The sequence below is a fragment of the Marmota monax genome, unplaced genomic scaffold, assembly GCF_021218885.2.
Source record: "Marmota monax isolate L192 unplaced genomic scaffold, Marmota_monax_Labrador192_F-V1.1 WCK01_AAM20220418_F8-fsc00245, whole genome shotgun sequence".
NCBI lineage: Eukaryota > Metazoa > Chordata > Mammalia > Rodentia > Sciuridae > Marmota > Marmota monax.
In genome coordinates, this window is record NW_026693895.1 from 141,604 (window position 1) to 159,841 (window position 18,238).

Genomic DNA, 18,238 nt, shown 5'->3' on the forward strand with positions numbered 1-18,238 from the left:
CTGGCGTTGAACATTGGCACAGGCTTCCTTTAGCTATTTAACTAGGCATGGACTTGCTAGTTAGAGGAATGCCTGACACTAGAGGCCATGTCAGTATTATTGCATCAACTCAGCCCTGTCAAAAGCATACACTCCAATCCCAGGGTCCACATCCTCTCCACACCTGGAATCCTTAGGCTTCTCCTTTTTTTGCCAATCCCATGGCCATAAAATGACATCTCACTGCTTTGTGAGGAGCTCACCAAGGGTGGTGAATGGACTAGCTCAGGTAGAGGGACCTCCACAGCCCTACGTGGCTCCCTGAATCCCAACAGAGGCTTAATCCCAGGCTTAATCCCATGGCCCCGCCTTTCCCCTCTGGCCACTGTTGGGTCTGAAAACAAATTCCCTTGTCCAGACACCTGGTCCTTTTGTCTCCAGGGGAAAGATTTGTCTCCTGGACAAAGAACCTGAAGATAGATGATGGGGCAGGAAGCCAGGTTGCTTTGTGGTGAGTCCAAGATGGCAGCTATTTCAGTTCCACATGAGCATTTTCTAGGGCTGAGAATGGAAAACAAAGAAATCTGTGCATGCCGACCTGTGGGGAGGGGTCCACCATCAGCCCCTTTTGGGGAAAGGCTGGCCTCCCAGTGATTCTTCCCTCCTGAATGGATCAGCTGTGGCTTTCAGAGAGAAGGGCAGTCGACCAAGAGACAACAAACAGCTCCTCCTCTCAAAAATGCTGTGGATCTCAGTCCAGGCTCATGGTCCCATCCTGGGGGTTCCTGTGCTACCCACCCCCCTACCCCTACCCGTCCCCCCTTGGGGTCTTGCACTGAGCTCAGGGACAGAGTTGTGCGGGGAGTATTGGAAAGAGGGGGGGCAGACCTGAGGCTTCACAACAAAGGGCAGCCTGTGGCCCCCGCTTAGATCCTGGATCAAGCAGCAAACTGCAAAGGAATAGCACATGTCAGCTGGGAAAGTTTGAGGAGTGCACTTCAGGTGATGTCAGAGGACTTGTGTGATATTTTTAGGAGGGATAATGGTTTTAGAGCTGTTTTTAAAAAGTCTTTATCTTTTACAGATGCATAAAAAACATTTAGTGATGAAATAATAGGATAAACTTCCTGATAATCCTGGGTGTGGGAAGGGAAGGCGATGGTTGGGGGAGATGAAGTGACATGGACCCCGAAGCTGCTGTTTGGGTCCAGAGTTTCCTTCTGGGATGATGAGAAGTTCTAGAAATGTAATGGTTGCACAGCATTGTGAAGGGACTCAATGTCACTGAACTGTACACTAAAAGTGGCTAAAAGCTTTACAGTCTTTTATCACAATAAAAATGACTTAGTTAACAATAGTTACTATCAACTCCACTGATCTCCCCAGTCACTGTGGGAGATCGCTTCCTGAACTTGGAGTCCTAGATAGTGGGAGAAACCTGTGCACCCTGCCCTGAGTCTGGCCTGGAAGCAGAGGCTCTGTCCTGGTCCTGCAGGTGGCGGAGAGCTTGCCCAGGAGGGCCTGTGCTGGGCTGGGAACAGCTTTCGTGAACTCTGGGTGGATCAGGGGTCCCCACCAGCCCAAGAGCAGCTGGCAGCCCTTGCCTTTCATACGAGCTGGCTGTCAACCTGGTGTCACCATCAACTCACGAAAGTCATCTGCACCCCCGGAGCTGGGCCTCGCCCAGTCTGTGTTCCTGTAGAGGCTCTGTGTTTCCCTGAGCGCTCTGGACAAACACGGTTCCGCTCAGCACTGCAGCCCAGTGCTGGCAGGGCTGGGGCTGGCTCAGAGCCACCCAGAGCAAAGGGCTAGGAAGGCCAGAGAGGTCCAGGGACAATGGCTGTCTTCACGGGGGGCTCTGCATTCCCCGTGCCAGCTCAGGAGCCGTTCCATGGTCCTCCACCAAACACGTGGATACCCGGGGCCTCCGAGGCCCGAAGGAGCCTAGTGCTTCCTCCCTGGCTGCACGTCGGCTCTCCTCTGCTCTCTGTTCTCCATCACCCAGCTCTCTGTCAGTCTGCTGGGCTGCCCTAGCAAGGTGCCACGGACCAGGGCTTCAGCCACAAGACATGTTTTCCCACATTTCTGGAAAGCCCAAGGCCAGGCTGCCACACTGCATGTCCTGGCGAGGGCTCTTGTGATGTGCAGGGCGCCCTCCTCCTTGCTGTGTATGCGTGAGGAGGAGACAGCTCTGGTCTCTCTTCCTCTTCTCACACGGGCACCAACCCCCGCGAGGGTTAGAATATTTCGTCTAACACTAAGGCCCCAAGTACCATCTCATTGGGGGAAACGATCCAAAATAGGAATTTGGGGGCACATAAATTGGTCCAAACACTATCCTTTCTGGGGTCACTGTTGTCTCAAAAGCCATTTTCCATGCTTCAGTGCATCCCACATGAGACAAAAAGTCCCCGAAGGCTCCAGAGGCCCTCTGGGAGACCCGCTGTCATGATGCTGGGTAGGAGGGGCTTGGCCTGTCACAGCCATGGCATGGCAAGCTTCCTGAGCATATGATGGACCTCCAGGGCTCTCTGTGGCAAGGGAGCAGCCAGACAACGAGGGTGCACGTCCTGTGTCTAGGACTTGCTGGTCATGGTCCAGGCCTTCCTACTGTGCATGTACCTTAGCTGTCCTTCTGTAAAGATGGTGCCGCAGTGGCCCATCTACAGGCTTTTCTACAGATCTTAATCAATAACGCTACGAGGAACCCCATGCCCAGGCTGGCCTGTCGCAGGAGCTTGATGAGTGGTGGGGACTGTGACCCCTGAGATGTGGCTGGCAGCCTCCCCAGCAGTGGTCCTGGGAGGGGCTCTGTGAGTGGACTGAGGTGGAACCCACACGTGTCTCTGCTCTAACTGGTCCCAGTTGCCATCTGGTCCCCACCTGGGGGTCAGAGGCCTGCTAGGCCCACCCCTTGGCCCCTTGGTTCTGTCCTCCTGCAGCACTCAGTGCTTAGGTGGCTCCACTATGTCCTCCAGAGGCTCCTGCCAGCCCTTGCTGGACACCCCCGGCACCAGATGCCTTTCCTTCTCCAGGTTTGAGAGGACCGAGTGGGGGCATTCTGAACAGGCCCGCTGGGCACACGTTGGGACTAGGGCCTTCGTTAGGCACTTCTTAATCTCCTTGCTACTGCTTGCCTCAGTCTTTCTCAGAGGAGATGCACCTCTCAGCATCCTGTCCCTTGAGGTCTGCTGGGGCAGGACACCAGGCAGTGATGGCAGCGCGGACACACTTCCACTTAGGGGCACTTTGGATGGATGCCGGCCTCAAAATCTCCTCCCAGCTCCTCCGGGTTCCTCCTCTAAGCTGCCCACTGCAGTTGGTGGGCCTCCACCCCCTGGTCACTCTGGCTAAAGACCAGGGGTCTCCAGAGTCCTCTTTTTCCTTTTCCCACCAAACACTGCCCTCAGCTTTGTCTCCTGGATCTGTCCTGATCCCTCTGGTTCTCTCCCTGGGGACCCCTTGCCACCTTCCTACTGGCTGAGCTGGCTGGCCATGCCTCTCCCCTCCCCCACAGCTCCTGCCGGAGGCTGGGAGGCAGGAATCACCTTTTAGACCCCACCAGGGGATCCAAGCTTGGTCTGGTTGCCCGCCATTCACAGAATGTACCTTTTGTGAAGGAGAACCCCACACTCGGATCCATAGTGTGGATGGGGTCTCTCAGATGCCTCCTCTGTTAACTGGTGCTGTTCTCTGAAAACTGACAGCCGGGGCTCCTCCTATAGCTAGAGAATGGAAGCTTTCAACATGCGGTGGCAACATGTGATTCTCCTTCCTCAAGATGAGGAAGGATTAAACCTAGAAGAGGAATAACACTGTGAAATCTGGGTCAGCTACCATCCAGAGATTTAGGGGTGGAAGATTCAACTTCTTGTTGTTTGAGTAAAATATATTTTGTAAAACTTTACTTCTAAGATGGCTTAGGGGAAAAAACACGCAACCCTTGATGTCATTTCCCTGAGCTGGCAACAGCAGGGTCATACCGAGTGCCCTCCGTGATCCTGTAGGGAAGTGCGTTGAGCGGCCAGGGCAGTAAGCCTCCTCCCAGGACACTGGGATTCTCCAGATGAAGGGCACTTTCTACATCCGATGGGATTTGTGAAATTTGCTGTCCCAGTGTCAGAGTGTTTTAGCTGGTGTTGGCTTAGAGTTGATGAAGTGACATCCCATAGAGCTGAGATTAGTGTCATTGTCATAGAGCTGATGGTGTTAATCCAGGCTGCCCATGTGTGTGGGCCACAGGCAGCTCGTCCAGGTGCCAAGGATCCCAGACTAACGCCCACTCTAGGCTTGCCTGAACAAAGAGGGCCTTGCTGGGCCCTGGGGGCAGCTGGCTTAGGCGGGATGCACGGGACCCCTGGGCCACCTCCTTCCTCTCCTCATCCCCTGTGTGTTGGCCAGCTCACAGCAACCTGGCCACCAGCAGCACCAGTACTCTGTCCCTCCAGGTGACAGCTCCTTTCCCCTGGGGGAACCTTGGATGGACCCATCCAGGTCATAGGGCCATCCCCGAGGCCATCCTTATTGCCAGGGGCATGATCCGCCATCAGCCAGTCCTGAGCTACAGACTCTTCCTAAAGCTGGGGATGGGGTCAGCATCACCCACAAACCATTTGGACTTATTCCAGGGGAGAAGGGCCCCCTAGAGGATCACTGGGGCATGTGGCTAGGAGGGGACAGAATGCTGACCCGGGGGCCAGCCAGCGTCTTTGCCCATGAGTCCTCTGTCCTTGCAGTCAGCGGCCAGCTCCCTCCAAGCTGTCCTGCTGCACATGCCTCTTCTTCCCCCTCCTTCCCTCTTTTCCCTCTTTTCTCCCCCTCCTCTTCCTCGTCAGCAGCACTTTTCCAGGGCTCATGAAGACTGGGCCAGGTGCCTGGCATTGGCTGTCACTGAAGGCACTCCATATGACAGTGCTGAGGCCAGGTCATGGCGACATTATGAAGCCCTACTAGGCATTAGGCGGCTTCCGTTTGAACTGCAGCTTCCCTCTCTGACCCTCTGCGTCCTCCTCTGTGAGGTGGGCATGGGGATGTGTCTGTCACAGTGTTGTGAGTCTCAGGGAGCTTGCGTGTGTGAGCTCCATTTGTCAGATCAGGCTCCACATCACTCACCTAGATTTCACAGCACCGGGTACTAAACTGGAGCAGAGCCCAAGCTGACTTGTCCCAAGCTGTTGACTTGCTCTGACTCGCTCTCCCGTCAGCTTCTTTGCTGATGTCTCGTGGCAGGGCTCACCTCTGCAGATGGTGGTCAACATCTGGCGTCATTGCTCCAGATACTTTTCTACATACCAGATGCTGGTTTCCCAGGAAACACCTTCAGAAGGGTGACCACCTTCTGATGGGGTGAACCAGTCCACCCTGAGAAGGAGGATTGAGTCTCTGTGGAGTTGGGGGGGCAGCCTTTCTAAGAGAGAGACCCACGGGCAGAGAACCACTGGAGCTTGCCAGGCAGTGAAGGGGAAGGGCACGGAGACTACTCACCTGTGGGATCTAGGTCAAGTTCAAGGTTCCTGGGATGGAGTTTGCCTAGTGGGTTTGATTGTCCTTAAACTGCTGACTGTTGCTAATAATGCTTTGCATTTTCCTTGTTTCTAGTGTGGAATCATTTATTGGCTATTTGGTGGTGCTGTGAGGAATCTTGGAAGCCCCAGACATGTTACTCAGTGGCTGCAGCCACTCAAGGTATGGTGTGCACTTGAGCAGGGAGCTTCTTCTATGAAGAGCCTTCAATATCTATTGAAGTTAGATATGTGTGTGTGTGTGTCTTAAGAAAAAGAAAATAAAAGAACATTTGGGTCAGCAAAATTCTTGTTCCAAATGGGAATTTCAAGAGTATCTTCTTTTTTAAAAAATATATTTTTAGTTGTCAATGGACCTTTATTTTATTTATTTATATGCAATGCTGAGGATTGAACCCAGTGCCTTACACATTAAGCAAGTGCTCTGCCTCTGTGTTACCACCCCTGCCCTCTTATCTTAAATACTGTGCTGATCCTGCCATCTTGGTAAGCTCACATTAGGTGTCATCAGGCCGCACTGCAATAATGATCTCCAACTTACCTCTCCCTTTGTCACCAACATTCTGATGGACTGAGGTCTGCAGCTGAGGCTCTGACCAGCCAGTCACCTTCTCACATCTGCTGAACTGCAGGAGCAACAATACACCGGGATGTTTGCAATGACCGAGAGGGGCCACGGGAGCAACGTGAGAGGGATCCAGACGGAGGCCACCTTTGACCTTGCAGCTCAGGTGAGGAGTCTGTACTGTGTTCCATGGTTCAGGGCAGCGGGTGACCTGTACAGACCAGACTGTCCTTCTTCCTGAGCCCAGCTTCACACCCTGTGTGTGTGAAGAGACGAGTTCCGCAGAATCGTCCGATGGGGTGAACTTGGCAGGCCTGAGGACACAGGACTGAGTCTGTGGAGTTGGGGGGCCTCTGCAGGAGACAGACCTTGTACAGAGAGCTTGCCAGGTAGCAAAGGGAAAGGCCTGGAGACTCATCACACTTGGGACCCTGCTCTGTGGCTGAGGAGCGCAGATTCAGAACAAGTGTCTACGTGTTTAGGTGGAGGTGGACGCAAGCTCAGCCTCCCTGAGCCTGATACCATGCGGCACCACGCACCTTGCACGCACTCACCGGCTACCTGCTGGAACGGCTCCACAGGGACAGCCCTACAGCTGCTCTGCCCTTCCCAGCAGCATCAGGCAGAGGACGCTCAGAGCCGTGTGTGTTTGCTACTCTCTAATGCTGGAGCATTTTCAGTCCCCCCGGGGTTCCTTACCAGGAGTCGAGTTCTCCAGGATGGCATAGTGGTTCTCAGTGCCAATGAGGGCTGGGTCCAGGAACCCCTGTGGATGCCCAAATCCATGGATGCTCGAGTCCCTTAGAGAAATGGTATTGCAGAGAACCCATGCACACCTTCCCGTGTAGTTTGAGTCATCTCTAGGGTACTCATGATACCTAATACCGTGCAAACGTCGTGCAGAGTTGCTAAACTGCATTGTTTAGGGGAAAATAGTAAGAAAAATGTCCCTGGATGTTCAGAATAGACACAATTAAAAATATTTTCAAGCCATAGTTGGTAGAATCCAGGGATTTGGAGGGCCAACTGTATCAAGCAATGTTCTTACGGTCACCTGTGCTCATATTTCATGTGACCACTGGAGGCTCCACAAAACAGTCTTTCTCTACTTTTTACTGAACGTGAAGAACTCCGATATTTTCCCTTCTGCTTGTTTCTCCTCTCCCTTTCTTGTTCTTTTCTTTGTTATTCTGCCTTTCCCTTTTCTTCTTATTAGTGAAATGAGTATGTTGGTGAAGACTCTCTAAATCAATCTCTCTCCATCCTGGGTCACAGCCTGCAGTGTGAGACCCCACTTTGTAGACACCCCCCCTTTAGCAACTGCTCCCCCTGAATAAAGAAAACAACTACTTACTTATTTCACCCTCTTTTATAGTTTCTTATTTGGTACTGGGTATTCCGAAGGACTACTTGAAGGGAGCAGTACATCTTGAAATTCTTTCTACAAGTGAGACTTTGTAAACCTGCGTGTGTAGGCCTGTTGTGAGCACAGTGTGGGCGTGGCACAGGTGTCCATCTCTCAGCCTGTTCTTTTTTTCCCTAAGCATGTCTTTCTGAACCTGGACTTTTGTCTACAGAGTTTTCTAGACCACAAATGCTACTTGGTTCTTCTCTTTTGTTTTGGTTGGGTGCTGGGGATTGAACCCAGGGTTGCTTTACGGCTGAGTCACATCCATAGCCCATTTACTTCTTATTTAGAGACAGGGTCTCACTAAGTTGCTTAGGGTATTACTAAGTTGCTGAGGTTGGCCATGAACTTGTGATCCTCCTGCCTCAGCCTCCCAAGCCCTTGAGATGACAGGTGTGCACCACAGTGCCTGACCCACAAGTGCTGCTTGGAAGTGGCCACCATGTAGGATGACATCCAGGCGACAGCTGTATGGAGGGTGCTCTGCTTTCCCTCCCCCTGATGTTCATTCTCTGCAGTAGCCGGTGATGGGAAGAGCAGAAGTGAGCGCTGCTGTTCACAGAGCACCCGGCTGTGCGGTGCTGTGTCCAGCTGCCTCCGCGGGGTGCTCTGTGTTCCATCCAGCACCCACCCCCAATCATGACATTCAGAGGCTCCTGTCCATGGAGCATGCATGTGCTAAGGTGACACTAAGCACTCTGTGTCTCATTGTGTCGAATGTCCTCAATCATATAGAAAGGTAGTGTTGTCCCTGTCTCACATATGGGGAAACTGAGGCTCAGGGAGCTTCAGGAACTGACTAGGGTCATGCAGTTAACGAGAGAGTCTCAGATTCTGGCCGGTCTGCGTTTCACAGTGTGGCTTCTGCTGGTGACTGCTCACTGACCTATATCTTTTGGGTTTTGGCCAATTTCTTCCTTCCCCAAGCAACAGTATCCAGGTCACCTTGCTGTCATTAATGGGGGAGGAAAACCACCCATAATTGTTATTTATTTGTTTCTCTTTACAATTATTTTTTCCAAAAAAAAAAAATTTCCTGCATTGAACCCATTTTCCCAACGCAGCATAAATGACCTTGCTACCTGGTGACTTCAGCAGCTGCCGCTTTGTGACAGGGGAGTTGTGGAGTCGCAGTTATGATGTGGAGATTCTGGTGTGCGCTCATCTCCATGGGATGAGAACAGCCCGTCTCAGACACACACCACTGGCAGCTGGTGTGGCGGAGGGTGGCTTTGCCCTTCGTTGGGTCTCGTTCCTCCTTCGTTTCTCTTCTGAAATGCCAGGCCATGCCAGGAGCCTCCCTCCCTCCAGGACCGGGGAAGCTCTCACGTTCTGGTGACTCACTCTTATGAATTGGTTCTTCTGTTTGTTTATTTAGTTTTTGGGGGGGTGTGTGGATGGGCTAGTGGTATGGACAGTTAAGAGGTAAGAGAGAATTTTATTTTTATACTCTGTGTTCACTGGCAAAAATAAATGAGGTTATGAGCTCTCGGCCCAAAGCAGTTATTTATTTTTTATTTTTTATATTTTTAGTGCTTGGCCATTTTGCTGGCCTTCAACAAATAGTTACACTAGCAACCAGCACACATGGTGTGTGTTATTTAGATCCAGTTTTAACGCCAGCATTTTGGCTGATGTAAATTTTCCACATCAAGCATCTTGCCAGAAGTGACAAACCTCCTTCCTGGGGTGTGCCAGATGTTTATGGGGACGGTGGCCTCCTGCCCTCTTCCCTGTCCCACCAGACCTTCTCTGCCAGGCCAGGGTTTCCTCTGCTCCTTCCCTTACTCCCCCATGGGCAGGCACCCCCACCACACAGGTTGCTTTGCCGTTCTTCCCACTGCCCCTGGCCTAGAGCCTCTTCTTTGTGAGGACTCCTGGCTGGCCAGATAAGACAAGGGCAGCCTCCGGAGACTTTTCTTGAAAAGACTCAGCTTGTCCATTTGTGTTTCTGAAAAGCCCTTGCACATGTTAGAAGTTTCCCTGTACAAACCGATGTCAGAGAGTGTTTTCTTAGGCCTCAAGACTGTGTTTCTTGGCCTGAGGCAAAGTGCAGTCTATATACTTAATAATCTGAAATCTGAGATCATCTCTGCGTGATCAATAGCTCGTCAGTTTAGTTCAGCCCTCTTCAGTATTGTCAGCTCCAATTAAATGTGCAGTTTCCCCCTCTGTCACTTCCCCTGGGCTCCCTGACCCATCCAGGCACCCTGTGCCCAAAGCTGACAGTGTGGCCCTCTCCTTGGCAAGAGATTGGAGGGTGATCCATGTGGCGAGCAAGGCTGGGGAAGGCCAAGGGCGAAGGGCGGCATTTCCACGGGGATCCCTGTTCAGGCTTCCAGAGAGTCAGAGAAAGAAGACTGAGTTCTGAGCAGAAGTTGAAAACAAACACCTGCATTTCTTCCCTGCCTCGACCCAGTGACACTGGTGCTGGAATCGTGGGCAGGTCATGGCGGCAGACTGTGTGGCGCGTTTTAAGATCCTTTTCCTCATGACATGGAGAGAGACCCGTTGACGGGCACTTCTGTTTTAAGGTCTTGGGTGTGAGAAGCTTTTGGGCAACATTTGCTTATGATATTCATTGGCTGGAAAAACGCAGAGCAGGTTCTGGACCCATCTATCCAAAGGTTTTAATGATTCTTTTCTCATAGAAATTAAAATTGTTCAGGCTGCTATTCTAAGCAATGGAGGGACTAGGTCAAGGTTGTCTGTGTATCTGGTCTGCACCCAGGCACAATGTTGGCCTCCAGTTAGCTGGTTGGGTGCTGTTCAAACAAAGGCCCATGCCAGGGATGCAGAGACAGCCCAGGCCTGTGAACAGTAGAGGGCAGAGAACCAAGAGCCTTGCCCAGAAGGGATAGGACAAGATGAAGCCCACAGATGTGGGGCCCCTGATCATTGGATGATTCCTTCTTTCATCAGGACCTCCCAGGTGGGGTGTTGAATTATTTTACTCAAAAGCTAAAACCTCAGTAGGAATTAGTCTAGAGAGAGATGCTGATCATTAGGAAGGACTCGATACGTTAAAACCAGGCAGACTCGGCTTGATTGCAACAGAAAGAGAGATCAGGAAGGGTGAGGGATGAAACCTAGGCACTTGCTCTGCTGGGGGGGTTATGCCCTGAAAACTCACTTTGATGAGTCTGAGCACTGGCATGGCTGGTGGCCTTGGCTTTGCCAGGTGGAGCCAGCTGCCTTGGTCTGTGAAGTGTCCGAGTGGGTCTGTTGTCACAGTGTTCTCTGCACTGAGCCCAGGAGCTGAAACGAGCCATATGGAGGGAACACTCCGTGGCTCCCTCTCTCTCTGCAGGAGTTTGTAATCAACACACCGTGTGAAAACGCCCAGAAGATGTACATCGGGAACGCCATGGGCGGGAACTACGCAGCCGTCTTTGCCCAGCTCATCATCAATGGAAGTTCACAAGGTTTGTCACTGACATGGGAGCCAGAGGATTTGCTGTACTGTCTCTCTTTCCCAGCGAGTACTTTACATGGAACACCACTTTGCAGGGCTGTTTCTATCTTCAGTACCAACATCATCTCCTGAGTGGAAATGATGATGAATTTATCCTTATGTTCTGACGTTATTCCCTATTGCGTGTAGTGCACAGTGCAAAACTGAAGGAATTCTGGGATCAAAAGAATTTCACCCCATCCCAGGAAGTGCGTCAAACTCTACTCACATCTTTTGGGAGTTTCCTAAGGGTCTCTGTTGCCTCCCTCAGGGCCCCACTGTTTCATCGTTCCCATCCGGGATGAGAATGGAGGCTTGTACCCGGGAGTGACAGCTATTGATATGATGCACAAGGAAGGTGAGTCCCAGAGAAGGCAGACCAAACCAGCCTCATCCCTCCCAGCTTCTTGAATTTCCTAGTAGCAAGGCAGCTACTGGACACTGTCCATCTTCTCTGTCCCTTTTAGACTTGGGCACTCGGAGGGCAGGCTCTGTGCTCTCTCTCTCTCGCCCCTTAGCCCACTGTAGTGTTTATGCCCACAGGCCCTTGATGATGCCTGAGTCTGGCACAGAGCATTAGTCTGCTAAGAAAGGAGTATGAGAGTGAAAGAAAACAAGAGAAGAGAGTGGGGAGAGAGGAGGGAGAAGGTCATCCCTGGGGGAAGGATAGAGTTTCATCTCCAAGGGAGCAAAACTAACCATTGCTGCAGAGGCAGGGCTGGGCTGAAGGTGGGTTTGCTGGGGACCGGGCCCTGGCTGGCCCTGGCCCCTGGAAAGGACCTCGTGCATTATGTGTTGCTGAGAGCAGAGAGTGGGCCGAGCTCTTACAAGGTCTCTCCAGACGTTGAAAACACTGGCAACTGCGGAAGGTCGGCCTGGTTTCCTTGTAAGCTCCAAAATAATACCGTGTCCTTGTCAAGGGGTGAGGTTCAAATAAAATCTTTTATGAAAGAAGGCATTTTGGCCTCCAGATTAAATCTCCCTAAGATTTTTTTTTGAGCAACACATAGACCCAAGCATCTGACCACAGGTGCCATTAGGAAGTAGGTCTGGCAGACTTTAGGATACTGCCCCCCTCCTGTGTCCTTGTGGCCATTTTCCTTGTCTTGTGGCATTTGCTTTCATCAGTTCCCCCTGCACGCTGAAGATGAGGCCCTAGAGGGAGGAACCCTGTGGTTCTGCTCTCCTGGGAGAGCAAGCTGGCCCGTCATCTTGCCTTCCTGTCCTTTCCTTGCCTAGAACTCTCCCTTTGAGAACCACTGTTACTTCTGGAAGAAGAATGGTGGGGACCTGCCTGCAGCCTGAGCCTCGGAGCTGGCAGGCTGCGCAGAAGGAAAGGCACACTCACTGTCCTCTGTACTTGTGGGGGAGTGGGCTGGGTGGGCTCAGGAGACAGACAGACAGAACACATCGTCACCCCTCAGCCCCAACCCAGAGCATCAACAGTTCTAGAGCAAAGGCTTGGGAAAGGGCAGGGCCAACATGGCTGATGCCTGGATTCCCTGCAGCTGCGTTCATTTCTGTTCTCCAGGTCTGCACGGTGTGGATAACGGGATCTTAATCTTCAACAAGGTTCGGGTACCCAGGGAGAACCTGCTGGATAAGTGAGTGGTTTTCTTCTCAGCAACTCTGCAGATGATCTTGCTCTTCTCCCAAGCGAGGCCTGTCTTGCCCCAGCCTCCCTGACAAGCTATCGATAACTCACTGGAAAAGGCAAAGAAATGAATAGAAATAAATTAAAATGATCCAACTTGCTGTTGCCCAGATACAATGATTGTCGCACTCCAGTGTGTCTCTCTGGACTTTCTAACATGTCAGCAGATCTAGAGAGATATGTCAGATTTTACCAAATGAAATTTTTACCAAATGAGGATGCTATCTTTTTTTAAGACTTATAATTTCCATTTAACATTATTTTACAAATATTTTAATGTAACAATAAACACACTTAGGCATTATCATTTTTAACAACACCATGCAGTCTGTTAAATAAATGGTCTGTAAGTTTTGTCATCGAATCCCTTACTGTTGGGCACTTAGATTGTTCCATTCCCCACTTCGTACACTGATTGGTGCTGTCCCATCCTTTGGGGTTGTGAGTGTTCAGGCATTGTCCTTCAGCTTGGGAGGCTATTAAGACCACTGCTTCCTGGAGGGATGAGTTCAAGGTGCTCACTTCCCAGTACCTCACAGTGAGGTGAAGGTGAATTCAACAGTGAGCTGAAGGCTGCTTTCTCAGGTGCATTCTAGGGATGAAGGTTCAAGGGTTGGTTAATGATGCTTCCCCCACCCCCAGAGGCTAGAAGCACCAATTACTTTTAACTTTCTCAGCAGCATTTTCTTATCCTATGAAAGTCCTGAGCCACCATCATATTTGGGTCTCTGACAAAGCCAACAGTCGGTGTGTGGATAAGCAGCTGTCTCCCTGGCTGCCTGTGGATTTTCCTTGAACACTTTACTCCTTTTTGCTGCCTGCTAGTTCTTGTCAGCAGATAAATATGGTAGTAAATGCCAAAAGTTTAAGAAAATTGTGTGGGAAACAAACTTAGAAGAACCAAATTTTGTTTGCTCTCTTCCATGAACTGGGAGGAAATAGAATGGAGACAACTAAAGAATTGTTGCAGTTATACTGGTGGATACCAAAGACCCCCAGATCCTCTCAGGGGCCACCAGTGCCCATGAAAGCAGGTCTAAGGACCACCAGCATCCCCTGGAGGTGTCTGTACGTCTCCAGGCACCTGTCAGCACCACCCCACTTCGGAGGATGGGGAGGAGGGAAGATCCCTGTGTCCCACCACTCTGATGAGATCTTGGTGGCTTGGCCCATCCTCCAGAGGCCGGGCAGTGCTGAGCATTCACCCAGTGCATTAGAGATCAGAAAGGCTAACTTCACAAGAAAGAAAAATGATCATGAGCTACAGTATTTGTAGAAGATATGAGGATTTATAGTCTTTCTTTGATAAGCAATATTTGAATTTAATATAATTTTATAGATATTTAAAATGCCCCTAAATGCTATAAGACAGCATGTGGCAAGAGTTTGAGTTTTGAGAAGGAGCCCCACATTTGGGATCTTGGTTTATCACTTGATAAAAAGTGGGCCAGTAAATAGATGTATGGAATCAGTACAATCCCTATCAAAATCCCAGATTTGTTTTGCAGGAATTGAAAAATTGATTCTAAAATTTATAAGAAAATATAAGAAGTCCAGAATAGTCAAAACAATCTTTATCAGTCAAAAATAGGAGGACTCACTTATGATGGGAAAAATAGTACAGTGCCATTGTAATCAAGACTGGTATTTTGAGCAATGGAAGAAAGAGTCTTAAAATATGTCCTCACATTTATGGCCAATTAATATTCATGTAGGGTGCCAAAACAATTTAATGAGGAAAGAAAAGTCTTCAGCAACTGATACTGGTACAACTGGATACCAGATGCAAAAGCATGAGTTGGAGCCCTACCTCACACCATATCCAGAAGTTGACTCAAAATGGTCACACACCTAAATGTAAGAGTTAAAACTACACAACTCTTAAAAGAGATCAGAGGTGTGAATTTTTATGATCTTGGTTCAGGGGAATGACACTGGAAGGATAGCTCACCAAAAAATAAATAAATAAATTTGTTAAAAATTAAATTAGACTTCATCAAAATTTTTTAAAAAAGACTCTTGTATATCAAAGTGCACTATGAAGAAAGCAGAAAACAATCTAGAGAACAGGGGAGAATATTTGTAAAATATTTCATTAGGACATAGTATACAGAATATAAAAATAACTATTATAATTAAATAATAGAATGAAAAATAAACCAATTAAAAAGCATGCAAACATCTGAAAAGACATTTCTCCAAAAAAATGCGTATAAAGTACTAATAATGGAAAAATGCTCAACACCATTGTCATCACAATGTGAATCAAAATCATGATGAAGTACCATCCACAGCACTAGGATGGCTATGGTAAAAGAGACAAATGACACTAAGTGTTGGTGAGGATGCGGGGAAGCAAAACCATCATGCCTGACTGGCAGTGATGTAATGTGTTGTCACAGGTTTGGAAAAATCATTTGGCAGCTCCTCAGTAGTTTCAAAGTTATCAGATGACCCAGCAGTTCTATCCCTACATATATATAAAAACATTGTTAGCATGATACTAAAAAATAGATGTGTACACAAACATTCATAACATCATTATTCATAATAGCCCCATAGTGGAAACAACCCAAATATCCATCAATTTCTGAATGGATAAACCAAATCTGATAAATGCTTACAATGAAATATTATTCAGCCATAAAAATCAACGAAGTATTGATACATGCTACAACATAGATGAACCTTGAAAACATGCTAAGAAGCCAGACACAAAGACCGCATGTTATATGAGTCTGTTTATGTGAAATCTTGAGAATAAGCAACTCCAGAGAGATATAAAGTCGATTAAGGGATACCAGGAACTGAAAGGTGGAGAGTTTGGGGACTGATTGCTATTGGTATGATGTTCCTTTTCTGGGGATAAAATGTTTTGGAACTGGATGGTAGTGCTGGTTGTACAGCATTGTGAATACTCTGAGTTGAACACTTTAAAGGAATTAATTTTATGGGGTGTGAATTATATCTCATAAAAAAGTGGGCCAGTTTGTACACTCAGTCTCTGGTATGGTTAAATGATGGTGGTACCATGCCTCTTTTTCTCAGGGGCTATTGCTGGGCTGCAGGTTGGTGGTGGCTGAAAACCTGCCCTTGTCTCCATGGTCAGCCTTTCTTAGACTCTCCTGAGAGTCCCTCAGAGGTGGGGATTCACACAGATGGACTCATATAATATGGGGTCTTTGTGTCTGGCTTTTTTCAAGCTTCACCTATATTGTAGCGCGGGTCAGTGCTCAATTTCTTTTTATGACCCAAAATATTTAGTGGTATGTATACACCATATTTTGCTTGCCCTTTCAGCAGCTGATGGACACTTGGGTTGTTTCCACTTTGGGGCTATTATGCATGATTGACCTATGAGTCCAGCCTTTCACCAACCTCCTGAGAAGGCCCGCCCCCCCACCCCTAGCTTACTCTGCTCTTGTTCTCATGAGGGAGGTCCTCATGCAAATCGGTGCACTTCCTGGGCATAAGGGAGCCACCCAACTTCACCTCTAGAGCTGCCAGGCCTTCTTCTTTTGTTAACCCACCTTTCTTGTCAATTCTGCTCTCCTTCTTCCCACAGGTTTGGTTCCGTGGCCCCAGATGGGCAATACCACTCACCTATTAAGAACAAGAGTGCGAGATTCAATGCAATGTTGGCCGCGCTGACCCCTTCGAGATTAGCAGTGACTTTCCAAGCTCTGAGCGCCATGAAGGTAGTTGATTCTTTTTAATTGACCTCACTGTTCATTCTCTGCTTATTCTGGGGATGCCTAACGGTGTCAGGAGCTGAGCTTCCTGAGCCCCAGGGGTGTTATGTAGCCGGGATGACTGGTCACACTCTAGAGGGAGTCAGTTGGCCACACAGGTCACGTTTTGGTGTCCTTCTAGAGACATTATCCCATCCATCCTGAGCTGCTAATCATGGTGGATGGAGCCTGGGCAGTGTGGCCACAGAGCCACAGAAGCTGACCCAAGGAGACTGGGTTGTTCAGGACGAACACACCTGTTTCAGTTTCCTGCAGGCGAAGGTCAGGGTGTCTTAGCTGAGTTCATGGGGCGTGTGGATCTCAGGTGCTCTTGGGGACATTCCCTGTCACGTGTCGGAGTCCATGAGGCCAGATCTCCAGAAACCATCTCTGCCTCTCCTCCCCTCTCTTCCTGTGTCTTGGTTTGGAGAAAGCAGCAGGAGAGAAAAATTCTGGAAGGTTCTTTCTCTCCTCCACATGGGCCTACACTTCTGTGTTCTCCAGGCCCTTCCATCTTCAAGTGAGGGAAAGCCCGCTATGACCTCCCCTGAGCCTAGTGAAGCTGCAAGGAAGATAAGATTCTGCAGGAATATGCCTTTGTGTCTTAAATCCAGCTTTCCCTCAAGAGGAGTGACATTCCTGTGATTCCAGGCCTGACTTCAGTCACAGATGTCTGAACAGCAGACAGTCTCTCTTGATTCGCTTCTCCTTCGCCTGCCCCGCCCCAGCTTCCCGAGCAGTGCTCCTCCTGCCATTGAATGGTGGAAGCGCACATGCTAGGACTACCCGGTGCCCTCCTGTGGCCCCCTCCTATGGCGCCCTCCCGTGGCGCCCATTCCTGTGCTTGTTTTGCAGTGGCTCTTGCAGTGGGCTCAGCTGGGTGTTCTAAAGTCCCCTGTCAGGAACCATCGGACAAACGAGGCCCCGGGAAAGCCTCTTGAGGAGGCGTCCAAGAGCGGAGGGAAACTGGTTCTTCAGGTCTGTAATGGAAACGCTTTTAGCCATGCTCAGGACCCAGAAAGAGGGAAGGAGAGAAGGCAGAGGAGCCCAGGGTGGCATCAAAGAGGAGACAGAGGAAGAGCCTGACCCAGGCTTTCTGAAGCCATGACGCAGCGTCTGCACGCTGTCCCCTCTAGCCCCAGCACCCCTCAGAGCACACCCTGAGCATCCTGAGGAGAGTACGGACACAGGACAGATGCATGCTGGTGGTGGCCGCAGAGGCTGCTGGGAGACCCTGTGCCCGACAGGTGTGGAGTAGGTGATGGTGTGAGGGTGCTCCTGCTGCCAGAAGCCTGGTGGTTCCCTGAGCTCCGTGTGGGGTCACGTGGGCTATGGTGTGGGCAGTGAGGGCAAGGCAGGGGCGACCTTCCAGGAGAGTCTTGGTTCTCAATGTCACCAGATCTGGCACGGTGTGAGGGGGTAGCTCTGGGAGAGGAGACCAAGGCGTGATTCTTTGTTTTATTTTTGTGGTCCTAGGGATTGAACCCAGGGGTGCTCTATTGCTGAGTTACATCCCCAGTCCTTTTTAATTTTTTTAAATATTTATTTTTTAGTTATAGGTGGACACAGTATCTTTATTTTATTCTTATGTGGTGCTGAGGACCAAACCCAGGGCCTCACACATGCTAGGTGAGCACTGTACCTCTGAGCCCCAGCCCCAGCCCCTTTTTAAATTTTTATTTTAAGACAAAGTCTTGCTAAGTTGCCCAGGCTGGCCTGGAACTTTCCATCCTTCTGCCTCAGCCTCAAGTCATTGAGATCACAGGCAGGTGAGGTTCTTGTTCTCTATTCCTCTGGACATTATCAGGGGTCAGCACCTGTCCACCCCGAGAGCCATGTGCAGACTGATTCCTCGTTGGGTATGTGATGTGCTTGCTTTGTTCCTGGCAATGGATGGTCATGATCACGATCGTAGGCTCTGAAAT

General features: G+C 49.7%; 1 protein-coding gene across 1 annotated transcript in view; it reads left to right on the forward strand.

Annotated features, from left to right (window-relative positions):
- Acoxl (acyl-CoA oxidase like) overlaps window positions 1–18,238 on the forward strand; it is a 326,620-nt gene that overhangs the window by 46,063 nt on the left and 262,319 nt on the right. The window contains 6 exon segments of the mRNA XM_046462815.2: window positions 5,578–5,664; window positions 6,134–6,232; window positions 10,785–10,899; window positions 11,200–11,286; window positions 12,460–12,532; window positions 16,148–16,280. Of these exon segments, the coding sequence (XP_046318771.1) occupies window positions 5,578–5,664; window positions 6,134–6,232; window positions 10,785–10,899; window positions 11,200–11,286; window positions 12,460–12,532; window positions 16,148–16,280 (594 nt within the window).